This window comes from Pezoporus wallicus, unplaced genomic scaffold, assembly GCF_028554395.1.
Source record: "Pezoporus wallicus isolate ANWC-B61680 ecotype Strahan unplaced genomic scaffold, APGP_CSIRO_Pwel_v1 contig_8042, whole genome shotgun sequence".
Taxonomy (NCBI): domain Eukaryota; kingdom Metazoa; phylum Chordata; class Aves; order Psittaciformes; family Psittacidae; genus Pezoporus; species Pezoporus wallicus.
The window spans coordinates 2,666,255-2,694,176 of NW_026639380.1; the positions used below are offsets into that span (position 1 = coordinate 2,666,255).

Consider the following 27,922-nt stretch of genomic DNA (forward strand, 5'->3'; position numbering starts at 1 on the left):
CCATTTAGACGTAACTGTGGGTCAAATGTGGAAGACACAAACTTGAAAACATCCACTGTCATCAATCAAACTCTCCTTCAAGTTCTATTTCAGAGAATTTTGTTCCATAGACTCCCAGGACTGGTTACTATTAGAGTAATATCTGTGTGCTTGCCACACAAGCCTGATCCATCACTTGGGACCAGGGATTATGTCTATTATGTCAGTTCTGTTTAAAGTTCCATGCTCAGTCACTGTCCCAGGGAGATGCTGCAGTTTTGCAAGAAACTGATCTTTAAAACCTACCTTCAGGTATAAACTAACACCAGTAAGAGGTAAGCCCAGCTTTCATCTTTTCTGCTTTGTGTCTAGGGCTGTTGAATGTATCAGGATGTGAAGCTGGCAGGAATTTCCTGTCTGTGGCAGAGAGGCCCAGGACCTTCTGCTCTTGTGCCTGAGCGGGGAAAAGCTTGTGGGCAGCAACACAGTTCTTGGGAGTAGAAGTTGTTAAAGGCACTTTATTGAGCTACAGCAGGTGCCACTTACCCTTTTTCCTTGACAGCTAGACCTGGCAGACCACTGCCTTCCTACTGCTGTATCACCTCCTCACCTTTGTTACCTGCTTGGGTTGTAGCTGAGATGTAGGTTTACACCAGATGTAGATGTGTTTGCTTTAGGGACAGATCCTGGGGCTCTGATCAGTCTGTCTATCTTTCAATACAATGTCTGTCGTATTGGTTTCCCAATCATTGACTGGTGTTCTTAAGGATTTACTACAATTAAGTTAAAAAAATACTGGAAAATTAACTGTAGCAAGATTTCAAGACCAGTATTCCAGATCCATTCCTGAACACTAATAAAAACAACCAAAACCTCTTGCGTTTTATAGGCCAGTCTGGGAGATGACTGTGTTGCCAAGCAACACTAAGCCATGATTCCAGAGTATAAAACAAAAACAAAAACAGTGACAGTGTGTTGTGCTTCTTGCTTTATACAGCACAAATATTGAATGTGAAATATGTTTTCAAAGAATGAGCTGCAACTCAAGACAAAGCGTACAGTGATTTTGTTAAATATAATTTATGTCTATTATCTGAAACTTTTAGGCTATTGCATGGAGATTTTGTTCTTACACTCTTACTATTTCTTGAATAGAAGTTTAAAGTTACAGAATAGCTGAAGAAAGGAATTCTTAGGCTTTGTCTTTTTCAGATGCATTCAATATAAAGACTGGAAAGTTGTCCTGGGTTCAGCAGTAGCAGTCTCTGCTTCCTCACAGCTTCCCCTCCTCCCTGGCAGAGCATGAGCCTCACAGAGTCCTTGGTCAGGGTAAACATCACTTAGCAACAACCGACAACATCGGCTTCACCAACGCTGTTCTCAAAACTAGAAGTCAAAACACAGCACTGCACCAGTTAACACAAAGGAAAAAAACATGACTGCTACTGCTGAACCCAGGACAAAAGTGAATGACCTTTACAAGATAATTAAAAGAAAAACTGCTGTTAAAGCTCTCACTGTAACAACTTGTGTTTGAGCATTCCACTTGTTACCCGGTGGAACAGCCCCCCCCCCCCCCCCCCCCGTGGTCATTGAGTATTTTAGTACTTTTCTCCATAGCAGTTCTATAGTACTTGCTGTTCTGATCAAATACCCATTTGATACTTCTCTTCACCTGCCAAAGCAGGCTGTTATTCTCACTGGGTAACAGTACCTTGTCTTACCTCTGCTAAGGGGGCAGACCAAAAGGGAGGTAATGTGGGTTTAGGGGAGTGAATGGTGCAGCTCTGGGTAGGCACAGACAGGGCCACGATGGCAGTAAGTGAACTGCCTGGCTTGTGGAGACCTTGTATTTGTCATTAGCTCAGGAACAGACAGCAGTTAACACTTGGTCCACCAAACCAGTCCATTGCAACTCCAGGACTGGCTTTCAGAGCAGCATGCTGGCAAACATTGAGAACTTGCCAGCAGATCAGGAATTTATTGAAGAGCCTGTTATCAAGGAAGGAAGAACCAGCCCAGCTGGCTGTGGCTACAAATTACAAGTAGCTCTTAAGGTTGGACTTCACCAATCGAGCTTCTGAGTACTGTTTTTTCTGAAGTGGTATTTCAAGAAGAGGCTTTTGTTGCCCGCACAAAAGGAAAATACAAATTACATGGAGGAAGTAAAGGGTCTGCAACTGCAGAAGAGCAGTTTTTGTAGAGTCTCTCTCCAACTGTCTTTGTCTAGGATCCCAGATTCCTTAAGTTGGCTGTACCCAGCTTTCCTTACTGTGTGCCCCTCCAGGACTGGCTTTCGGCAGGATTTCTTCATTTCTTACAGATTGCTAAGAAGAGAACAGGCTTTCATTTCACAGCTTCTTAGCTAACTGCCTGAAAGTCAGTCCCTAATTTAAGCTAGTCCTTAAGACTCTCCAGAATCAATGGAAGCATGTGTCTTTTCAGATGGCTATTAATTATGGCTGTCTTCAGCACTTCCACATTTCCCCTCTAAACCAGCTCTGTCTCATAACTGATAGTAGGAGTGCAAAAAATCCTGGACAGTTTAATGTTGCCTGGCTCCCAGCAGGTGAAGATAAACCCTGCCCTGTATAACCACTCATCTGCACCAACATCTGTGCTATTACTGACTGTACAACTTAACGATGTGCTACATGTCTTGGTTTAGACAGAATTGGCTATAAAATGATGGGGTTTTGCCCCCTGCTTTATATAGAGCAGTGAATAACTTTTGGCAACTTCATTATATTCCTGGGTTTACTCATGTAATTTCCTCCAAAATGAAAGACACTTCACATCTTTCATCATCGCTATCACTCTGTGTACTTTTTCCAGTTTTGCTACATCAATGCTGAGGTGGAGGAGTGCTTCATTTCTTCCCAGTAAAAATACATACAGAGACAGTGCTTCCATGGGGACTGTTGCTTGAATTTTAGAAGATTTAAAATGTAGTTTAAAAATAGAGCTAAAGTAGATAATGTTCTCCAGAAGTATGAATGCTTTCAATGGAACAGGGTGAAGGTAACTAATCTTTATAAATTTCATGGATATCAAGCTTATTCTGTATCATTTTAGATGTCTGATTAGCAGATCATTTACTCCCAAGTCATTCACTTTCTATCTACTAGAGCAAATAACCTAATTTGAAGGGCCCCCCTATCATTTTTTTGCATGCAAGTGGTAAACATTACAGGGAAAGAAGCCAGTGCTCAAATGAAATCCTGCAGCATCTCCAGGTCTGGCAAATTTCTTGTGTGAACAATGCCAAAGAATCAGAATAAAAGAAATAATTATTGTGATTTGCCTGTTCTGCACCACAAGAAAAGTCAAATAACTTCTTCAGAACCTTTCAGTTACAGACTTGCCCACAAAAGTATACCTATTGGAATAGCTTGTCCCAGACAAGAGAATGATTTGTTATTCCAGCATTATGAGACTATCAAACAAATTCTGTTTTATATAGGTGACAGCTCTGGTGGTCTCTGTAGCTGATTTTCTAGTCACTCACATGAATCTCAATTTCAGTAGCTGCTTTTGGTTAAGGACATAGCAGTAATGTGCATCCTCTTCTGCTAGGGCCAATTTAGAGAAACAGTTAAGTACAGGCTCAATATACACCATAAACATTTGTTTTCACAGAAATTACTTCCCAGGGTAATTTTTCCCTAATAGGTACTTACAGAACATAGCATTATGTCGGACTTACTGCAGGGAACTGTGATCATCTCTTTTATCAATGAAAAGACACTCGGTAACACTTTTGTAGATGCTAACGCCTGCCTAACCTGGTCTCAGTACTTTGTTCTTCATAAAGGATATATTAGGAAAATAAGATGATGTTCAATTTCTAGCCCTTCCAAAAATCTGGTGGGTTAAGTAGTTTTCTTTCCTCCCCTCCCTCTCTGCAACTCATTTCAGAACTTACCGACACAAAAGCTTCTGATTTTGTCTCGTTCAGCTGCAATGTCAGTTTATTTTGAGTATCATACACTCCATACAGTCTCTTAGACCAGCTTGGTGGTATTTTATTCTTGTATCTCAGTGAGCTGTAGAGGGCAAATATCCTTTGTAAATCCAGGACCAGGCAGCTACAGTTGTATACGATGATGCCAAGTTCCTTCATCTGTGAAATTAAAAGTTCATATCATTAGCGATGTTTTGGCTGACGGATCTGTGAAAGCAGGCAGCAAGAACGTAAAAGTGTCTGAGAGGTATCTTCCAGAAGCATGCCTTGAGCTCAGCAGTAGTTCTGTCAACTACAAGAATATTCCTAATGACACTCTTTAAAGGCAAACATATAAGCTATATCTTCAAAGTCAAGAGCAGGTAAAAACGGTAACAGGGCTTGTATGTTCAGTGCATGTCAAAAGTGCATGTCCTGACAGAATAAATAAAACACAATGGACTGAAGTTATTTCTCTAGTGAAGAAGGAGTATGATCCTCCAGCTTCAAATAAAAGGATGAAAAAACATGTGTTTAATACTATCAGTTGCTAAATTATTGTGCTACTAAATCCAGCATGATCCAGTAAATACTGTACCCAATTAGGACACAAAAAGGTTCTTAACTCCCCCACTGCAATGGAATGGAATTGCTGTCTCACCTAGGGTACTCCAAATTTCTGGGTGTCAGTCTCTTCACATGTGAAAATGGAGATAATAATACTCTTCTCTCATCAAAAGTACTCTGTAACCATTAACATTTCCACATATAAAGTATGAGAAAAAATAGCCCAAGTAAATATAGACATCATAGTACAATTAAATGCTTTAGCCTTCTGTGGACACAAGTCTCAATTCTCTATTTAAGTAAAACCATGTCTCCTGGTCATCATAAATCTTGTGTTGGCAGAGATTTCATTAATTGCACAACCCTAGTACTTCAGTTGTTGACAGAATTTCATTTATAAGCATATTTTCTGGCTTCTGTAATTAAAGTGTAACCACACAGACACTCTCCCTTCCTTTGCTTTCTAGTAGCTCAGGAAGGCACTGCTTTGGGCACAAACGCTGATGACCTCTCGTTATCTGCATTTCACACTAGTTCTGCCATCTCCAAAAATAAAGCGACAAGAAAATCTGCATGCATCTGGCAGAAAACAATATGTAGGATAACTATGTAAAGGTTCCATGCTGGTTTCCTGCAAGCAAGGTCTCTTTGTAGCGTGTCTCAGAAGTCTGACTGGCATGATGAAAAAAATAAGGGGAGTACAAACTCTCCAGCATGTTCATCGTTGACATCAAAAAAATCTCCACTGGTTGTATTCCCTTAGATGTCCGCAGTCACATGGAGTGGTTCCCGGTGGAGCGTATCTTTATGTAAAGTCTGTGCAAACTCAATCCCACTGATGTTATCTCTGAGCTTGTTCCTGTGCAATTCTCCCTGACTGCAGGTGAGAACTGGAATGCCTGGAAATGCCACATACATAAGAATATACAGCTGAGCAATCTCATTCCCAAGTATTTACTGAATAGGGGCAACTACAGGCACGTTACCTACTATTCTTACTGTCTAAATCAGAATATTTCTGTGAGCTTCTTTAATTCAGAAAAAAATATGGAATTCCTCCATTAGCCCACACAACCAGAAATTTGTGGATATCTGGAAAATACCACTTGCTGCACCACAGCCTTTCATTTATGGATAAGCCAGTAAATTAATTTTTATGATAAATATGAGTTATGCCAAACTATGCCCAACATCCTAGTCAAACAGTCTATTTGGAATAACATCTTTGGTTTTTCCCCTGTATGCTGGTATCTTTGAGGACACTCTTGTATTCAGTTCCTCTGTCCCTCTACTCTATGCACTGTTTGTCTCCAAACATTCTTAACTATACATTATCACTGTTTTCACTGTGTGCTGCCAATACTGCTCTCTTAATTGCCAGGCATGCCATTGCAAAGGACTTGCTAATAGTATTCTGTTACATCTATCTGCATAATGCGGTTTCATTCTCTTTTCATTGCTGTTAGTTGATTCTGACATAATTATGTGGTTACAGTTTTCCTTTCATTTATCAGTCCCATTATTACTATTCCACTTTATCCTTTCCATTAAAAGCGGAGGTAAAATAGTGTCCTCATAGCACAGCAGAAGCTGCCAGGATTGCATCTGCGTGAGTAGCTCTCCTCGGAGCAGGAATGCTTGCAGTGGGTCCTCTCCCTATGAATTCAAGGATTGCCCTTCTGCCTGAGTGCTTCCTCATGTACAGAGAGGGAGGAAGCTGGGGCACTAATGTTTTTTTTTAAGAGCAGTTTTTACAGATCACCAGCTAGCCTGACTGTAAAACGAAGCACTAGCCGGGCCTTTCCGACAGACTCTCCCGTGAACAGAAGCACATGGGGACCAGCCTGTTTTGCGCAGTGTCTTGATGCTTCTTTGGGAGCGGGTGTCCGCAGGAGCCAAGGCAGTGCCCTGACCGAGGTTACACTCAAATCACAGACTGGAATGAAGCTATTACAAGAGATGTATTTACAGCACAGTAATGAACCCTGTGTTGTGTCTTGCAGTTGGCTTCTCTGGCAGTGAGCGCTGATCAAAGCTTTCCCTGCTTCTGAAGCCATGATATGAGCTCTTCCCCAGATGGATTCCCTGGTACACAATACAAACAGGGCTCAAAGAAAACAGTTATCCTCTTTACCCAACTGCCTGTTTTCATTAAGCTTTTATGAACTTAAGGTCAAATTTGACTGAACCTGAAAAAGAGATTCACATTTTTGGATGAGGGCAGACAGCAACTCCAATGCTTATCATGCAGACCTCATTTTCTTGGGAAACCATCTGGGCACCTCATAACCATCTTGTTTTACATATGTTACATCACCTTGAAATTAGAATAACACAAAGAGTGCACGTGTGTATGCAGTAAAACCCAAGCCATCTCCTCTCTTACAGAACAGCCCCAATAGAGAGATGAAAAATACACTGTTTCAGAAGTGTGTTCCACACTGAGCCTATTTTCACTCCCATTCTCTAAGGTGAGAAGAGACTGCTCTTTTTCCAGTTAATCACAAAGCCTATCATTCTGGATGCACTGTGGAGAGAGAGCAGCAAGGATGTGCAAGTGACAGATTTAGTATGAAGCGGTATGTCATTGAGATAAGGGAAAAGACTTTATCTGTGGTTTGAGAGCTGCTGGGATTGCACACTTTTTTTTTAAATAGTCTCAGAAGAGAAGCAAAAAACCCCATGTTTATACCGAAGGAATCAAAACATGAGTGTTGCCCCCTGGCTTGCAGTGACTGAAACCTGCAGCTAAGCATCATCTGAGGTATCTGTTAAGGCAAAATCTTTCAGGGCAAGAGCTATTAAGGCAAGGGAAGTATTTCTCCATCCTGAGTTTTAAAAGCAACTTGGACACTAATGAAAACCTCAATGAAAAATTAAAGTGAAGAAGATGTCAAGAAATCAAAACCTTAATAAAACTCAGGAAGATAAATCTGAAATGAAAATAGGGAGTCACCAATTTGATTACCTTTAAATGGAACTGAAACGTTTGGATGTTAAAGTCACAAAGCTGGTTGTGAGTGACATTTTCAGGGCATGTGCTGGGGGCTGGGGACAGGAATGCTTTTCTGGATAGAGAATTTAGTGTCCTGTCATGAGCAGGTTTCTTTCCCTCTTTGTTAAGAACCACCATGAGTCCTCAAGGAATACAGAACATGGGAGCTGGCTTTCTTTGTTCTTCCCATGCTATTTACATTCATGCAGAGCAACTCTTAAAGGCTACCAAGTCAGTGTTTGTCTTTCTTGCCAGTATGGGCTCTCTTAAAGCACCAGAGAAGTGAATTACTATACAAGATTCAAGAAATGGTGGCTTATACCCACTGTAAAAATGATGATCTGACTACAGAAATCAGTTAAGTTATAAAAAGTAATAATTACAGCCTAGCTAAAAAAAAATAGTGATTTTTATGACAAGAGGAAGAACTCCTTACTAGGCTGGACAAACAGCAGGATTTCACTGACAGGAAATTTTGCTTATTCTTTTCCCTTGTACACTTGTAGGCATCATATATTAAATGAAAAAAAAACATGAAAAGAACCTCAACAATACAGGTTTCTGGACCAATAGTACCCTATGCTTCCTAACAAGCAGCAACACCTTCCAAACACACTTGGATCATGGGTTAGACAGGGTGTACGATGTGTCCTTATCCTGCACTGTGCAGACAAGACAGTGCGGTTTATATTTACCTTGAGCTCCACTCTTAAGAGACAGTCCCACTGTGTAGGCAAGGTACTGTTTGACCTACATAAGAGTGGCACAATCTGGTTCACAGCCTGCAGTACCTGAGTTGCAGCAAACATAGCAGGAGGCTTAGAAAACTCCTTAATTTCTTTTTGAGGAAAAGTTTTTAGTGGTTGCTTACACTCGAGCCCGATTCTGAAAAAAGCAGGTCTCCTTGGGCATAAACTGCCATTTGCCCAAAAGCTCTGACCACCAGCAGGTGCTGGGCATCCATTGCCTGTGCTACAGAAACTCAAGATTAACTACAGTAGTCTATTACGCACTAAATTCACAAAGTTTTTTGTGCATCTGCCATTTTCTGGTCTTTGAAAATGTATTTGGTTTTGCATTCAAGCTTGTGATTATTTTTTGTTTCCAAATGAATGATGGCTAAACCAGAATCGCATCAGGGTACAGTAACAGAGCAACAAAAAGCATCCTATACTGATAAATCAGTTACTACGGTCTAAAAAGACCTAAGATATTCAGTAGCTTCCAAAGAAAAGTAATACGCAATGTATTCATTACCACCTTAAAGCAGACCACAGACAGTTACAGTGGTTAGCTCATCTCTTCATAAAATAGGCTCTATTTGGTTAGCCTGCACTCAAAAAGTACATTCTTTTGCACTTGGTTATCAGTCTTACCTGACCCCTACCGCAAACCTCCCTTATGCTTTCATATGGTATCCTTTAATGCTCAGTGAATCTTTTCCAGTAATACATAGCGTCATCTTAAGGCTGCCTTCTGTGCAGCTTTTCTTTAATCTCACCAAAACCTGCTGAGCAGATAACATGTGCCAGTCCCACGCCAGGTGCAGGTAACAGCCATGCAGCGGCCTGTGGTGGAGCGACCATCACGAAAGGAGAGACAAAGACATTTGAGAAAGGCAAAAGTGTTTCTCTGTGAAGTATTGTTTGATGCACCTGTTGTAGCAGACTTTGGGCTACAGGAGTAGTGCTCATCAAAATTCAGTAAGTGTAACAGACCCCATTCAGACAACTGTCATTCTGACGTAAACTAAAAAAGGCAACCTGATGCTGAAGAGGCTGAGAAGGCTGCGACACTGCCTGGCTCTTCTCTCACGAAACCTGTACAGGCAGTGAAGTCCACCAAAACAGCAAAACCATGTACCTGAGCTAATACTTCACTAGGAATTGCAACCTACCCTTGTGCGTCCTGGGCCAAAATCCTTGCTCTGTGCTTGGCTAGTAATACAGAGCAGAGGCTTCACAGCATTGTTATGTTAAAATCAAAAGAAATTCAATGAAATCCAAATGCAGCACAGTTCTGCTTCTGCTCCGAGTTCCATTTTTTCTTTCCATGTTGGTAAGAACATGGAAGCTACACTACTGTTAGGAAATACTAAATAGATTAATACAAATGGTAAACCACCGTATACTCAGGAAGTTAGTAAAACTCTGTCTAGGTTAAAGTATCTGAGAGTGAATAAATGCAGAATTTAAATTAACAGCACCTTTGCATGTCAAAAATCATCTAGGGCACAATAAATGTTCGTGATTCCTTATTATTTTGAAAACCGAAACTGTTTTTGAAGAAAGCTTAAGAATTGCTTAAAGAATTCAAACAGATTAAATTTAGAGATTAGCTGTTTCATTGTAACTATTGTTCCTATTTTCTATAGACACTTATTGAATAAATGGTATTTTGATATTCCTATATTCAACTCTCAACCATTCTCCAGTGAATCACCTTGAGAGTCCTGCACAGGGGTATTACTTGTGCCTGGCCTATGTCCCCCGCTATGCTTGAGTGGGTTTTACGTTATCTAAGGCCAAAGGTTAATTTTCTATCACCTTGGATTTAAGTGATTTGAAAATATTGGCAGGCAGAATTTCTACTGAACTAGAAAAAAGCCCCTTCACTTGACAGCAGAATGCAGTGTCAACCTGAGCAGGGTACTCAAACCCATCGCTGAAAATGGAAAACTGTCACGGAAGCCTCTGTGCTGCAAATAAAGCTAAGCATATGACCAAGAAGAGGTGATGCTTTTGATAGAGAGTGCATCCAGCACTGGCACCGAGTGTCAGCAGAAAGCCATGACGTGCTCTCAGTGCAGGAAAGGAAGGGACGTGAGTGAGCTGACTGTACCCCATCGGAACTGATAAAGTACATTTGAACTGGCAGCCACTAGCAGTCCACTGGTCTTTAATTCTCACCTTTAGAACACACATGTGATAGATTTGGGTCTGTGGTTCTTGCAGAATAGAAGTCTCAGGGAAACTACAACTTCATACATTATTTTTACCTTTATTACCTAATGGCAAAAAGCTGCCATGCTAAGGCAGAGGAGATATTTTAGGAGCTGATAATTTTACAGTCCCATTCCTTTTTCTGCTAGACCACAGGTCAAGAGCATAAAACTGCACAGTGATGCTCTGCTAATTCCCACTTCACCTTACGTTCACTAGACAGTCCTACAATTACTTTGCATAGCACCCTGATCTTAAGAAAAACACACTGAAATAAAATGAGGCTCAGCACTTCATTTCTGCTGAAAGGTACTGCCACCGAGGTGCAAAGCAAGCTAAACGCCCAGGCGTTTTAAAATGGTCTGGTTTAAAATGAACTTTGCAAGGAGGAGGCAGCAATTCAGAAAAACAAATTCCTGTGTTCTCAACACGTTAGGAAAAAACTCATGATTTTTCCTTTCTGCCATCTGCTCTATTGATACGGAAAACTGGGCAAAAATAAATCTGCTTGTACAGATGATACAAATACAATTTGTTTAAACTGTGGACCTCTCTGTGATGATGTTCACATAGAACCTAACATGGAACTGAGAGGGCAAATTTGTGCTTTCTTACTATTGTAAGAAAGTATGTGCTATTGAAGCTCACTAACAAACCAAGCCCAAAACACTGCTGCTTGTCAGAGCAAGCCAGAAGGCAGAACTGAATCAGTTAAAATTCCTTGCTATGTAGTCTATCAGCATAATTAATATCACTTGGCATAATCACAGCCTAATTTATAATTTTCAAATGACTTTTCGTTTACAGTTTCATTACCCCCTCAAAGCAAGCACAAGTATCTCTTTAGGGGAAATGCAAGCTTGCAACTGCAAGGAACATTTTTCCAGGATCATGTTTGATTTATTTCTTGTTTTACTGCAGGAAATCTAATTAATGGGGATTCTAATTTGATTCCATTTCTCTTTTGAAATGCAGTTTTTGTTCCTTGTATCAAAGAAAAGTGCAGGCTGGGAAGAAAAGGACCACATTGTGCTGGCCTCCATCTCGCTGCTGGCAAGCTGCGTCACAGTTCAGCACTAGTGTCATTCATATGACATTAAACAAGTGGAACTGTAAAAAAATTAGAAGGTGAAGTGAAAGATCCTGCTAGCTTCTGGAAAGGCCTTCACTCTCCTTTACCATGCACACAGGCGTACCTCCCACTGGTTCCCTCCATCTTCCCTGCTTCAGAGCCTGTCCTGTCAACCCTTATCTTACATTCTCCCCACACAGCTGGAAATCTCAGCACAAGCTTAGTATTCGTTCTCATTCTGTGCAGTGCTGCGAGGGGCAGCCTCGGCACATCATCTGCCATACAAGACAGAGAGAAGAGTGCAAAGGACTGACCTCAGAATAAGGGCAATATTGATTTCTAAACATTTCTCTCCAAGTGCAGTTTCTTTGGGGCTTTCAGATGTGTGGGCTTCAGGGAAATGCAGCAGCATGTAATAGGCTAATTGGATGTATTATTTATAATATTAGCGGCACACAGAAGGCACATCCCTTCCTTTTGCAAACTGAAGGGATTGGTGGCAGGCCTGCTGCGGACACAAACTGGGACAATGACATTGCATATAAATTACCACTGTTCATCCTTGCTAGAGTACCTGATCAGAATTAGAACCCTCTTCTCTTGATGTAAGCAGAGGACCAAAGGCTCTAATTAAATTTTGCCTGAGCCTTGATTAAATTCAGTGTACAGGACCTTGAGGTAAGCTAGGAATCCAAGCAGTTTAGACAGGTAAGATAATTTAGCAAAACAGTACACAGGCAGCCCCAAGACAATGGCTAGCCTGTATGAAAATCTGTTTCAGAAATCCATACTAGCTCTTAGTCCTACCCTTCTGAGTAACCACCTTAGATATTTGTGCTGTTTCTGGCTGCTTCGACATGGAAGCAGTGTCTCCTGTAAAGATGTGGTCCTGGTGTATGCTCCTAGGAAGAAAATGTGGAATTAAATTAATACAGCATATTCATGCCTCCTGATCCTAAGAGTAAAATTGGGGACACATGGATTCTTGCTTCTGTAATTCCCTCTTTCTGCTAAAGCACTATGTTGCACATAAAAGTAAAGATCATTTGGGTCATCTGAAAAGCCTTTTTGTACTTGGTGAAGTACTACTATTATTACAGATAGTACTAATGAATGCTATGGCTGTATCATGAGAAAAAGGAATATTAATGTTTACTGCATCAGGTCATGACCTGGGTGTTTTCTCCTACCTCAAATAATGGCAGATGCTGCCTGTGTGGATGTAAAAATTGTTTATATCTAAATAATGTGTAACACCCTTTGTGCAAGAAACAGAAGTATTGTGTGCCAAAGATGTCAGAGATTTAATAAAAGTCATCATAGCACTTACGTAAGTTAACACTGAACAGAACAAAGAAGAAAAAAAAACCCACATAAAACAAGCATGAGACAACTTTAAGGCTTGATGCCATTGCCATCTGCAGTGTTGGGTAATAATCACTTTACAGGAAAAGGAAATAAATATCTGAAAATATACATGAAAACAGGTTGCTCCAATTCAGCATTAACATTGCCAGTCTGAAAACTAGAAGATCAAATTTATTTATCTCTCACTATTTCTGTTCAAGCTGAGCTCTTTGTTACAGCACAGACAGAATGGAAAGTAATAAAATGCAAGTCCCAAAGATGATAAAAGATGTTTTCCATACATAGAAGCAGAACATATATCATGAAACTGTAGTTTATGTTCATGGTATGTATATGTATGGTATATGCAGGTTCTTCACCTATGCTGCAGAGCTACTTACAAACTTATTTGCTACCCAATCACAGCAATCCACCATATCATTAAATTTTACAGAAATGCCTAATAAGTCATTATACTGATTAGAAAAACTTGATTGTCCAGTACAGGGATTCTCATGACTTCTGCAGTCTTCTGAAGATAGACCTGACATTTCTGTTTGCACGCACTGCCTGACCAAAACGCCTGCCACCAAGTAGTTCCAGGCCAACATCAAGAATTGCACTGTTCTGGTGACTGCTGAAAGGTGACTGCACAATGACTTCCAAGCTTGGCCTCGTTGCTTATGACAACAACATTAAAATCTGAAAAGGTTTAGCGGTGCCATTAATTCTGCATATTCATATGGAAGGAATGCTTTGTCAGAATCTGTTTTGTTCTGCCTGATGACTTATGGATATAGAAAGATGAGATTTTATACTGAGCTGCAGAACCATTATTCTTTTTGTATAATGGCTGAAGTGATTGTCCTTCCTTGCCCTGACTCATGGGAGATTTATGGCATGGTATTTCAGCCCAATTTACTGCATGTCTTTCCACAGGACAATATTAAACCCAGTTTTCCATGAAAGGATTCAACTGCTAAAGTGGGAGGTGACTGTGCTGCTGCATTTGGGAACCTTTTGGAGTTGAGGCAGTTCTGATGAAGATATTTATCCAGAAGGGAACTATCATCTGTGCAATATCAAAGTGCGTGCGCGTGGGTGGAACCACATATTGGGAATACTCTTTCATGACTATTTTAATGTCGTTATTTTAATTGTTTAGTTGAACAAGACTGATCTGATGGGGTATGCTAATAACTAAATACTTCTGAGAGGAATCTGCCTCCATTCATTAACATCACTGACCAAGATTAGTTGCCAGCAAGTTCTTACGAGAGATGACAGAATAGAATGTGGTGCATTAGCACTCCCTCAGAGATTCAGCTGGGTTTTAAAGAACAAGTTCTCTTTCAGCACAACCTAAATCATATTTTGAGTTAGTGGTGGATTTGCTGCCTTTCTTACATCCGTGTAAGCTTCCTGATTATTTTAAGGCTACCACCAGCTGTTGAGCCAGATGCTGGAACCCCTGGATCAGACTGTATGGCCTGATCCAACAAAATGATTTATGTTGGACTCCATAATCTTACACATCTTTTCCAACCCAAATGAATCTCTGATTGCAAAAGGCCACACTGGTCTGAAGAGCTCTGACTGACTCTACAGGCTTCTCCGCCCCCTAGCTGCTGAATTCCAGCAGTAGGCTCTGGCACAGAAGTGCAGCTCAGACCCTTTTGCCCCATCCACACAATCTGGCTTGGACTTGAGAACAGCGGTGGGCAGGACAGAGCAGTGCAAACAGGCCAGGTTCTGCTGCCCCACTTTGTGCAGGGTGTCTGCAAGTAAAGAGGCCATAAAACCATTCCAGTGCAGCACCTGTGCTAATACACATTGCAGTCTCAGCATGTCTTACTATTTCAGGGCTCCTTAATGAACACAACACAAATGAAACCACAGGACTTGCGTGAAATTAGTTGGAGGATCTATAAATTCAAATTAAGCCCTTTTGCTTTACTGCTCACTGCAGAGAGGCCTTAAAGAGGAGTGCCTGGAAACCATTCTCATCACCGTGACCAATGGCCTTTATTTATTTATTTATTTTTAAGGGCAAGACCACTGTCCTGTGCACGATTTGTGACGCACTTCCTGTTCCCAAACTCATTTTTCAAATTTTAATGGCTTAACTCTGAGGCTACTGAGTCTTTGAGCTGCTCATGCGAGCGTATCTCACCAGTGCTGTCTGTTCACCACACTGTCTGCTTGCTTGCTTCAAGATATCAGCAGGGGTCTTTAGAGCTGTCTCCAGTTTTGCACACATGTGCATGGATGATTTTCTTGCCTCTGCATGGTGCTGTACAGTCTGTGTTCTGCCACCAAATTCCTGCATGCCTCTAGTTTCCTAAGGAAGTCTAGAACCCATCCAAAACTCATTATCCTGATATTCACTCATATTATTTGTCAAGTATCTGAGGGACCACTCATAAAACAGTACCAGGCACACTCCCTTTGCAACATCTTCTATGAATCTTAATTATTTTAAGATGTGTTGATGGCATAGCAAGTATAAAAAGCAAGTAAATGATTACGAGGTTAGTTTTACTGGAGAAAGAACCTTCTCTTTTCATTCAGATGCAGAGATCCAACTATCTGACTATCACATACTGCTCTGAAAAGAACAGCTTATCTGGTCAAACTGGATATTCCATCATTTTGCTCTGCATTTTTATTATTTATTGACTTACATTTTATTATTGATTACTGCATCAGTAAGTAAACTTGTTCCAGAGAACGTTCCAGAACAGCAACTGAATAAAAAAAAAATGGAAGAGAAGGAAATAGATCTGTAATTTCAGAGGTCAGAGACCTGAGCACCCTCCTACAGTCAGCAGAAATCAAAAATATCCAGCAAGATGTACTCTGCTCTCTATTACACTAAATACAAACACATAACATGGATGATGCATGTGAGAATGGAGCACAACAGTGGGAGAAGTATGATAAACAGGAATAGCTTCTTAGCACCTTGGAGCTGGGAATTGGCTCTGCATCTAGAGTAACTAGCCAGCCTGGGGAGGCATAAGAAGTCTTTTTGGCTCCAAGCTCAAGGAGAATACACAGCCCTATGCTGGTTTCAATCACAAAAACAGAAGCCCACAGGAACAGGGGAGAACCAGGAGCAATACCAGGCAGCTGCAGAAATACATACAGAACACAAGCAGAGCAGCCGCATTACCCATGTTCGTGTCAGCTTTAACCAGCCCTCTGTTAGCAGTGCACAGCAATGCTAGCAAGAGACAAACAGCCCATTTGCTTCATTTGAGATTCATTTGTAAATACTGGATGGTCAGGTAATAATTTTAAGCAGAGTAAGCCTAATGGACAATACTGACTGCCCTGATTTACTGGATGTAACCAAGAAAAAGTGGCCCGTCTCAGTTGGAGAATAAACCACAACATCCAGCAGTACAAACTTTATACCATGATAAATGCATACTGAGAGTTATGCATATTTCCAAGAGCAACATATCTCCCCCTCTCCCCCATCCCCTCAAAAAAGAAGAAAGAAAAGGAAAAGCTGCTATTTTGGAGATGGGTAACAGTCATCAAACTGCTCCACATCTGATCAAAGCTGGAGACCCTCACCAAAAGCTTTTAGTGAAAATTTTCAGCCTGTCTTTTGAAAGGCAAGCTGTAATAACATCACAGCTGAGTTTTGACAATACAACTAGTTTTCTGTGCAGCAGGAAATAAAAAGACATAAAAGGTACTGAATTATCAGTACAACTACAATATTTACCTAGACCTGTTTTCTTTACATCTTGACTCATTCACCTGTGCTTGCAAACAGGTTGCACTTTTATGCTATCTTTACAATATGAGCTAATTCTGGAAATAATCCCATTGAAATGAAGCAGCATAAGCTTTTTTAAGGATTGGATCACATAGCTACCAATATGTCAGAGCTTTTAAGAAGCAGATATTCTCTGTTGTATGTAAGATATATTATTTAACACAGAAATATGAATTTAGACATACTGGTATTATATTGCATGTACTTTCAGTCTAACATTTACCCATCTGAGCTTGATTGCGCCTTGGTGGATGACTAAATTGAAAGAGCCTTGTTTCGTGTTATAGGACACTTAAGAGCGTGCTCAATTTACTAACAGCGATATGATACTGAACACCACTGGGACAGTAAGAAAATTAAACAAATAATTAGAAGAAAATGGCAAGGATTTACAATGGTCTAAAGTGCCCATTAGGGACGTAACTAATGTTGTTCACACTAGAACAACATTATATCAAATGGAAACACTCATCTAACTTTTGCTTGAGTGAAAAGAAGCGATTCCACTAACTGTCAAAATATCTTATCTCTAAAGGACCAGATGCGCTATTGCGTAACTTCAAGAGACTCATTTAGATAAACGTTCAAAAAATGACTGACTGATTATAGCATGCTTTTTAATCTATGAGTTCTGTAAAGATAGGATGCAACTGTCATTAACAGGAATTGCAAATGTGCGGATCCTCTCTCAGCGATCGGTTTGGAGAGGTGGCTCTGCTACAGCAAGATTTTGGGGAAGCTGGAAACAAATGAGATTGTCATGACTTAGTCCAAGGTATATAGAGCTCCAGTATTTATTACATACTGTTTTTATAGGAGGATGATTTTGATCACACAAATAAATAGAAACTAGAGTGTTCAAGGGTATACTTTGAGAAAATGATCATTCCCCTTTCCCTGAGAGACATACATATGGGTTGCATTTGTTCCTGACAGCATGCAAGAGCTTCCTGAATTTTGGGAACGATTTGAATTGGATTTATAACCCAGAAATGGAGACCAAGAGAAGAAGCAATAATCCCAGGATGACTTCTGTCACTCTTAGTGTGGCCTTCAAGCTGTGACTCCTCCACGAGTCTCCTCAGTATAACTGGGATGAGACTTCTGAGAGTAAAGAACAACATGGATTGCTTCCAATTGATTTTGCTTCCCACAAGCAATCAAAGAGTTAATCCTCCAGTATTTCCACAATCTCAAATTGCCCCAAACCTGCCTTTTTAGATGCAGCTCTCAATAACCAGAGATACCGTATTACCTCCCAACTTTTGTCATCTCAGAGTAGGAAGAAAAAGAGGTTAGGTTTTATCAGTCTTTTTGTCACTGAAGACAAGAGGAGAAGAAGGTGGTAGAGAAGAATTCTAACTGCTGCTTCTGCCTCCCTTTTTCCTATGTTATGAGGAGAGCCTGAACAACTAAATCAAAACCCCCAATATCTCTCAATCCAGTTTTGTCCTGTCTAGTTATAACAGGCAAGACACACAGCAACAAACCAAGTGCTCCTGCAGCCATACCTGTTGCAAGCCTTCCTATACATTGGACTTTCCTAAATGCAAAAACCTAATTCATACTAAAACAAATAAAACATTGGCTTGCCAGGTTTTACTTAAAACTGACACACAGAGGAAACAGATCTTTGGATCAACAGGGGTTTTTGTTTGGTTGGTTTTTTTTTCCTAGTAACTTTAAAGTTCTTAATTTCAGAAAATCCCAAATCCAATATACTTTCACTGTAAATATGATTAGATTATTTATAACTGTCATAACTTTATCTACAGTATCTACAAATGGTTCATAAACCTTTTCTGAATAATTAGTACTTGTATAATACTTAATAGAGTCTTAATATTTTACATAGCTAATTTGACTTCTGATTCAACTGAATTCTTAGAAAAACAAATGAATTGGGAAACTTATTTCTTACACTTCAAATGTAATTGATAATTCATAATTGCTAAAGCCTGCATGTACTGTAGGAGTCAATCCTAAAGAGACAAGTATGTTTTATGTAATAATAATCGTAATGAAAAAGTAGTCCATAGAGAGTTTCTCATTCATGCAATCACACTTCTCGTCTCCTACAGTATTCTGCCTCTCTTGTGTATTTATTTGACCTCTTAGATGCATCAATTAAAAACCTAACTCCTCAGATAAAACAGGTCACTGTTTCCAACCTGATAAACAGCAGTGGGACAGTTTATCTCATTTTCTAATTACCTTAAATTATGTAGATACAATCATCAGTTTCTAACTTATAACAAGAGAGTAAGAGGAGGATGGAGAGGAAACTGCCTGAAAAAGAAATACTGTTGTTCAGTAGTCCTGTCAGACACCCAGCTGTCACACAGGACACTTTAGAAAGTGCTCCAAGGCACTGCTGGGAGTCAGCAAGAACAAATCATTGATCCTTTGCAACAGAGATTATTAGATAAACATCTGCTATTCAAAACTTTGTCCAAGCTCATTTCATGAAAGAAGCAAGGTCAACAAATTCTAGTCATAAGGCCAAGCCCAATTTATCAAGAATTAATATGTCTTCATCGATAAATACATAGGTGAATACATCAGGTATTATTTTCTGAGTCCTCCTCCTGATGGAATTTCTAAAATGAAGAGAAATCAAATGCCTTTCTGAAGTCTTACTTTGTACTGTGAAACAAATCACACAGAGAATCCAACAGAGACACATAAAATAAATGGGAATATGAGAGCAGGTTCACTAGGTTGGGAATTTTTGTCCTAAAAGTTTTACAGCCTGGTGGGTTTTTGTCCTTAAAAAAATTACATCTTGCAGCCATTCAGCTTAAACTGGTCTGAACTGAAAACAGAAGAATGAACAAACCAGAAAATACATGGACTTAATAGGCACCTTAAAAAGAAAAATCCTCTACTAGCAATTTTTACACAGCTAACTAAAAGAGGAAATCATGGGACTGCTTAGGACATCAGCTGAACCAAAATTTAAGCAGGACTTTTTGAGATAATGCTTTTAAGATGTCAAAGGCAAGATACATGACTGCCTGCAATGAATCTAGATATTAGGGTTTGTTTAAGAACCACTGAGAACTTTTGCATCTACCTGATTATCATTTACACCTTTTATTCATACCTTTGCTCCCTGAAGGGAGGTGGCTGATGGCGTGGGCATGTTTGGGCAGAAAGTTAGGGCCATCTGTGCTGTGTGGCTGCTCCCTGTTACCTGTCTCAGCTGTCACCAGCCAGTGTCCTTGGTGCATCGCCTAGCTTCCATCTCCTCAAAGCTCCCTGATCTCCAGGATCTTCCCCACTTCCAAGATCCTTCCCCCAGCCAGGAACTTCACCTTCTTCTGTCCAGGTCCCCTTCTTTGTTCCAAGACCCCCTCTATCCAGCAGCCCTTATTTTCTGGCACTCCAAGACTCACTTTTCCCCCACGTAATTCTGTAAACAGTTCTCATGCATAAGCACAAGGCGTGAGCAGCCTCCTAACTGGTGGTTCTGTCTCATGTCTCGTCAGTAACTGGAAGAGTCCAGGTGTGCCAATTTCATTTACACTTTCAGGTGTTTACAGTCAGACTCCACCAATTGCAGGGAGCAAGTAGCAGGCTTCTGCTTGAGACCTGAACATTCAAATTTGGACACTAACCCCTGCACAAACACCCAACTACCTGCTACCATGACTTAAGCTATTTTATTTGCCTACAAGAGTATTTGGTATAAGCCTGATTCCACTTCCAGTGAAGACAATCAGATTAATTTTACTTGTTTCAATAATTTTCAGTAATGGAATTTTCCAAGGGCTGATTATTTGTTGCACATAAATGTATTTTTCTGAAGTGGTTCAGCTAATCCATTAGACAGTTGTTTGCCCACTGGATTCAATCATTCTTGTGTGAATAAAACTTGTCTAAAAACGTTGTTAGTATGAAAATCTCCAGAAGTGTTTCTTAAGCTCCTGAAAGGTTTTGTCTGTATTACAAACCTCACGCTTCTCAACAGAATTAAGGAGCTAAATGCATTTTCCAGCTTTGCTTGAACTATTGGAGGAAGTCATGGAACAAAAGAAATATGACACCTTTTGTTAGCTCTTGCTCTGCATTAATATTATGAATTCTAATAATTTTTATATAACCAATTTCTTTCATTTAAGTACATTATTAATAAGCTAGGCCAAGGAACTAAAAAATGGAATACAGCACCACAGCCACGTCAAATGTTATTACCACAGGCAAAAATTAATCAGTATATATGCCTAATTTTAGGCATGTTTCAGTGGATCCTTTTTCAGCCAAACATTTTAACACAGATACACGTATTTTGTTGAATAAAAATAGACATCAGCCTAGCATGGTTTAGTGGTGGACTTGGCAGTCCTGCGGTAACAGTTGGACTTGATGATCTTAAAGGTCTTTTCCAACCCAATTGATTCTGTGATTCTATGTTGCTACCTTAAATGTATTCTTAAGTAATTTGCACAGCTATGGCCCAAAGATGTTGCTTGGCTTGTTCAGTGGTTACAAGACTAAATTCTCTGTAGGTGAGAGCCTGGGAACACTGGGAGAATACTTATCAATTGCATCCATATCCAAATGCATGTCAGTGTAGTGGAACATAGAAGCAGTACAGCTGATCACATTGCTCTACTATATGAAATAAAAAGTTCAAAATGTGACTTAAAATTTTATCATGTTCCTCTTCTAGTACCCCCCCCCCCCCCCAACCACATTTGAAGGCAGAGCAGCACCACAAAGAATGAGAGACCATCCAACCAGATGTCTTCATGAGGCTGGTAGATCTGTAAAGGATGTATATAGAGAATTTTATCAATTTATAAAAATTTACGAGAAAATAACTATATCAGTAGAAAGATCATTTCATTGACAAAAACTTACACAGCTTACTAGATCTAAGGAGTGGTATCTGTCCAAGAAAGTGGTAAAAATTCTTGCTGTTTATAACCTGGAATTTTCACTGGGTTATGTAACTGTGCAAGATACTGCCATATATTGGTAACAAAATAAAAAGATGCATCCCTGACAAAATCTGAACATGTTCAAAGAAAGGAGCAAAATATTTCACTGTGAATGAAAAAAACATTAAAGATTTGCAAACCCCTGTTTTCAGGCAGTCTAAACAGTATTATTCATTTGCCTGTGGGGTTTGAGTTTAGACTGAAGCAGATAGCTGGCACATGTGATTTCACTTAAATGATCAGAGTTTTGGCAAACTGGCAACCTAATTGAAACTTGAAAAGTTAATTAATTGAAATGTAATGATGTGCTGTCAACCTTGCCCATAACTTCAAAGCTCAGACTCTGGAAAGTATTAAAACTTTTACAGTGAAGGCACAAGGGTATATGCAACTTTAAAGGTTATTCCCTAAGCAATATATGCAGCATATAAAAATCTCGCCTTGATGCAGAACATTTACTTTTAAAGGAAATACTACTGTTACTTCTTGTCGGTGCTGGCAAGTCGAGAAAATGGCAACAAAACTCAGTAAGCCTCACAATGAGATTAGTTTCCAGCTTATAAATGTAGAGAAGAATTTTCCACAAAGATAAGAACAAAGCTGACACCTTTTGACATGTTAGCCCTGATCACAGAATCATAAAATCAACCAGGCTGGAAAAGACCTTTAAGATCCTCAAGTCCAACCATTACCCCAAGGACCACAACTAAGCCATGTCACCGAGGGTCTCATCTATGCTGTTTTTGAACACTTCCAGGGACGGTGATTCCACTGCTTCCCTAGGAAGCTTGTTCCAATGCCTGAGCACCCTCTCTGTGGAGAAATTTTTCTTGCATCCAATCTAAACCTCCCCTGGTGCAGCTTGCGGCCATTTCCTCTTGTGCTATCACTTGTTACTTGGGAGAAGAGACTGACCCTCAACCTCACTACAACCTCCTTTCAGGTAGTTTCAGGTGACTGATAAGCTGTCCCCTGAGCCTCCTTTTCTCCAAACTAAACAACCCCAGTTCCCTCAGCTATTCCTCATCACAAGTTGTGCTCCAGGCCCTTCACCAGCTGAATTGCCCTTTTCTGGACCTGCTCCAGCACCTTAATGTGTTTCTTGTAGTACGGGGCTCAGAGCTGAACAAAGGATTCAGGGTGCAGCCTCACCAGTGCCAAGTACAGGGTGACGATTACCACCCTGGTCCTACTGACTACACTACTGCTGATACAGGCCAGGATGCTGTTAGCCTTCTTGGCTGCCTGGGCACAAGCTGGCTCATGTTCAGCAGCCATCAGTCAGAACCCCCAGGTCCTTTTCTGCCGAGCAGCTTTCCAGCCACTCTTCCCCAAGCCTGGAATGTTGCATGGGGTTATTGTGGCCCAAATACAGGACCTGGCACTTTGCCGTGTTGAACCTCATACCATCAGCTACAGCCCATCGATCCAGGCTGGTCAGATCCCTCTGCAGAGCCTTCCTATCCTTCAGCAGATCAACACTCCCAGCCAACTTGGTGTTATCTGCAGATTTACTGAGGGTGCACTCAATCCCCTCATCCAGATCATCAATGAAGATATTAAACAACACTGGCCCTAACACCGAGCCCTGAGGGACACCACTAGTACCAGTTGCCAACTACATGTCATGCCATTTAGCACCACTCTTTGGGCTTGACTATCCAGCCAGTTTCCAACCCAGCGAAGAATCCACCTATCCAGACCATGAGCAGCCAATTTCTCCACGAGATCGCTGTGGGAGACAGTGTCAAATGCTTTACTTAAGTCCAAACAGACAATGTCTACAGCCTCTCCCTCATCAACCAGGTAGGTCACTTTATCGTAGAAGGAGATCAGGTTGTTCAAGCAGGACCTGTCGTTCATGAACCTATGTTGTTGACTGTGCCTGATTCCTCCATTTTCCTCCACATTGATGTTGCTTTCTATGGAGCTGTTAAAAGTTAAATTACTATTTCAGCTTTAGACTTAGGCTCCCAAGAAAAGAATGATGCTAACAACTTTGTTCCTCTTCCCCCTCCCACCTCCAAAGGAACAAAAAAAGCATGAACTCCAGTTATAGCTATCCCAGTAACCTTGCATAAATATTCTCTATCATGCTGAGTTGCTCTATGTTAAATGCTGTGTACTGCTATGTTACAGAAGCATTTCTATATCCACTACAGTAGGAAGTAGGAAGGCTCTGGGACTATTGCCTAGGGTGAAATACAATGGAGATCTGCTGCATCCCTAGTAAAAATGCCACACCAGTGAAGCAGGTAGGTGCTCCTATAAGAATTACTCAGTGTACTGTCCTGAATGTATGCAAAGTTTCAGTACAGAGAAAGCAATAAACATGCACGTAGAAAGTACAAGGGAAGGCATCTGAAAAGGTATGACAATCGCACACAGTTACAAGTTTAAGTGACATTGCATTTCAGATATTAGATACAAAACTGGATGCACTCACATAATTCACACTGGAACTGTGCTGCTGAATCATAGAATAGTTAGGGTTGGAAAGGACCTTAAGATCATCTAGTTCCAGCACCCCTGCCATGGGCAGGGACACCTCACACTAAACCATGTCACCCAAGGCTTTGTCCAACCTGGCCTTTGAAATATAAGCTAGAATAATGAGACATTGTTATCTACAAGGTGACTGACTCATACTAGATGTTTTGTTTGAGTAAGAAGACAACTGCTGTGCTTGATAGGCCAAACTACCATATGTTTCTACATTAGCAGAGACATGCTTTATTCTGTTTATCTGCTGTCAAGGTTTAGTAATACTGGCCAAAGTGGTTTGCTGATTCAATAACCACAAGTTCTTTTTCTCTAGAAGTCATATGAGCTTTTGAAGAGACCATATGTGACTAATCAACAGCCCAGTCTGCCTTTTCCCAGTCCTTTCCCTGCAGGTAAACCAAGATATAACAGGAATTGCAAAGCAGCATCTGCAGTGAATTCCCTGCGTCCCCCAGCAAAACTGCAGAAGCCCCTTACCCTGCTACGGAAGGCAGTGCAATGGCAAGGGCAAGGGCATGGGTCTTGACAGGCTTGGCACTATCTGCTCTTCTATTTCCCAGTTAAACTCAGACCGTACTCATTTAGGCTGATTTGAGAGAAGATTGGCCTGATCCCTCATTTGCAGCTGCACTGGGACTCTGATAATGAGAGCCCATGGGAGATGTGTTTACCCAGTAAGGGTTTGGTTCACCACGGGTTTTAAGGTTAGGTCCCATGCACATGCAAAATACTGTCCTTGAGGAAAGCACTCAGAATAAAATGACCAAGTTCTTTGCTTATTTTGCCTCTTATGTAAAAAGTTAAGAGAGATTATTATTTTAGGACTGTATATCAGATCTCTTTGGCAGTTGCCCTGATTTATTAACCTGTAACTGGGGTAAGGGAACTGGATACTCATATCTGATGTCAGCAGAAGACAAGGACCTAATTTCCTTGGGCTCTTCTGAAATCCCAGCATACGTTTCTCAACCAATTGGAAGTAGATTCTCTTTAACTGCAATTCACAGAGGTTTCTTCTTGCTCTGTACAGATACTATTCTGAGCATCATCTTATCAGTACATATAAAAATATTCTGTTATATGACAACAGGATGAAATGTCCAAATGAATACAGAAATAAGAGATATCAAATTAACAGTGAGGAATCACATTTGAAACACTGGCCCACAAAAGAACTGGTATCAAAGTTTAACATGGGTATGTTACAAGAATTAAGATTTACTTCACTGTGAGAAGACCAAGCCTATGAGGTATTGTAGCATCTGTGATGAAGATCATAAACACATTATTAAATATAACAATAATCTATGAAATAGATTGCTTCTTTTCTCCACATTTATTATTTATCACCATTACTCAAAATCCAATTAGAAGTGGCTTCAAAGCTAAAGTATTTAAAAGCCAAATAGTTCTGTGAAGAGCTATTTTGTCATGACATGAAACATTTTAGCTCATGAGGTACAGCAATGTATAAACACTTGATTTCTAAACTGTCCAAGAACCTAAACTATGTGTTGCAAAAATACAACATAATCTCGCCAAGATTCTGTGATTTGCTAACAACATCCTATTTTCTACCGGTATTCCAGACTCCTTTGTAAATGTTCATAAAGTAACCTAAATAAGTAAATAGACATAGGAACAATGAAAATTTATTTATTCTTTACCAAAATGGTTGATTTGGTTTTATTCAGACTTTCAGTCTCAGCTCAAAACAACATTTAAAACCTTCAATACAACCAACACACACCTCCTCCTTTACAAGATCCTTAGAGGCCATGTTCAAAATTATTCATGTGCTTCCAAGATTCTGCTCATATTTAGAAAGCAAGCTTTCTTTACTGCAACCAATAACTACATAGGACTGCAGCTTTTTCCTTTCTGTTGCGCATTTCAGTTACTGAGGTTCCACTCCCTAAGCATGACCAACAGCAGCCTCACTGAATCAGCGGTATGTAGTCAAAATGAATATGACAGCTGTTAATCTGGAGACTGTTGCAGAAAGAAGGAAACTACAGATACCCACAGAAGGCAAATAAGAAGTAAACCAGAACTTACAATCCTGAAACAACAAAATCAGAGAAATCAATAGGGGCAATCATTTTTTTTTTTTAAATTTAACTCAGAGGAGAACTGTTAAGGATAGCTATTCCAATGAAAAGTAAAATTTATAGTAATACACTTTTGCCAACACAGAAGTCATCAAAACCGTGGCAGTGCAGTTTTTGATGCTGGCATTTTTGCCAGCAAACTATCAGAAAAAGCAAGCTATCCATCTTGCTGGCCTCAAGACATTACTTTTTCTCCTCATTATACACTCAAAAGGTATAGGATTACTTTTTCAATTACATTACCTGTCCCAGTGATCTCCAGTCTAGGCTGGCACTTCCAATATACACGTGCTGTTTATCAACAATCCAGAAAGATGACTGAAGCCGACCTTCATTATATGCTGACATGTTCATATACAACACTTCAGCACCTAGAGATTAAAAGATAAATAGCACAATTCAAAATAGCATAGTGTACATTATTAGAAAAACCCCAATTCACATTTCAGGGCTTCAGCTTCCAAAACTAGTGGGGGAGGCAATTAAATGTACCATTAAGATTTAAAACTAATGATAAATAGTGTTACTGTCCCACCGTTTAAAACATTAACATATATTTCAGAAAAGCAGGTCTAGGGAACATTGCCATGTTTACTTAAGTTTCTTCCATTTTAGAACCAAATAACTGCTGTTTTTTTCCAGCACTCCATGTTCCTAAAAATAGTTTATTTTTAAAGGTCCATTCTGTAACTCAAACCTGCTACATGTTATAATAATGACCTTTAAAATACAGGCCAAAATACAACGCCTCCCTAAAAAGCAGACTCTGCTCCTTTCCCCTGTGCAGTGGTTGGAGCAGGTAGCCTATGGTGGGCGGTTGAATGGAACAGACTCTGACAAGAGGAACACCGGTGGACAGCTAAGGAGTGAGGAAGTAAGCAAAGGCCTAACATATGCTGAAACTGCTCTTGATCCTGCTAATCTGTGACATTCAACCTACCACTTTGAACTGCACAGTCTTAATAAGGTTTGTAGGCCACTGAAATCAAAGGAGCTACCTGTCAGGTAAAAGCACATTGGCTTTATCACATCAGTAGGAATGTCTGAATTGGTCCTATCAGTATGTTTGCATCCAGAATATGTTTAATACTAGGTAAATTTAGGGGATTTCTCACACCATTATTGTTCTTTCAGTGCTCCAGTGTTTGTAAGACTAGGTGATTAATCTGAATTAATCATTGCTAAAGGTAATTTAGAGTAACCCACTCATCCTCACATTTTAGTCACGACAGTATCTAGGGAAGAGAAGTGACTATAAACAGCAGCCTGGAGGGCAGTAATGGTACCAGCCATCTTCCATTAAATATTCATGGGATCTTGTACCCATGGGATCAGTACCATGAATTCCAGTAATGGCTGGATATGAGTCACAACTTCAAAAGAATTCCAGCTTTACCTAGAGAACTAAAATGTTTCTTTTCATCTAATTTCATGTTTCTGACCTCCTAAGAAACACTTGACTCACAACTTTAAGGAACAGTTACCAGTACTAAATATTTCTTTTTTTATAATGAAAACTGTAATTCTCACTTGAAGAAATGCTTCTAGAAGTTCAGACATCAAGAAAAGAAGAAAAATCAGGTAAGGAACACTTTTCATTTAGCACCAGACACACATCATAGATTTTGAATAAGTTACAGAATGTGGTTCAAGTGTTGTATATTTTCTGCAACCCAGCTACCTTTCCACTTTTTCCTAGGTAATCACCCATGAATGTACGTA

At 40.1% G+C, this 27,922-nt stretch overlaps 1 protein-coding gene and 1 long non-coding RNA gene across 12 annotated transcripts in view; one reads left to right on the plus strand and one right to left on the minus strand.

Annotated features, from left to right (window-relative positions):
• Positions 1 to 17,351, plus strand: part of LOC130602000 (uncharacterized) — a 56,542-nt gene extending 39,191 nt beyond the window's left edge. Inside the window, exons 3-4 of one of the 2 annotated variants that reach the window (XR_008972793.1) lie at positions 13,785 to 13,932; positions 17,302 to 17,351. This is a non-coding gene — a long non-coding RNA (uncharacterized LOC130602000). Of the gene's footprint in view, positions 1 to 13,784; positions 14,303 to 17,301 lie in introns of those variants that run through there. The other variant, XR_008972792.1, reaches the window with a different exon arrangement.
• Positions 1 to 27,922, minus strand: part of PLD5 (phospholipase D family member 5) — a 162,766-nt gene that overhangs the window by 9,869 nt on the left and 124,975 nt on the right. For all 10 annotated transcript variants that reach the window (XM_057414473.1, XM_057414477.1, XM_057414474.1 and 7 more), the window contains 2 exons: positions 26,444 to 26,571; positions 3,905 to 4,102 (listed from right to left, as the gene is read on the minus strand). In XM_057414473.1, coding sequence (XP_057270456.1) covers positions 3,905 to 4,102; positions 26,444 to 26,571 — 326 coding nt within the window. The remainder of the gene's footprint in view (positions 1 to 3,904; positions 4,103 to 26,443; positions 26,572 to 27,922) is intronic.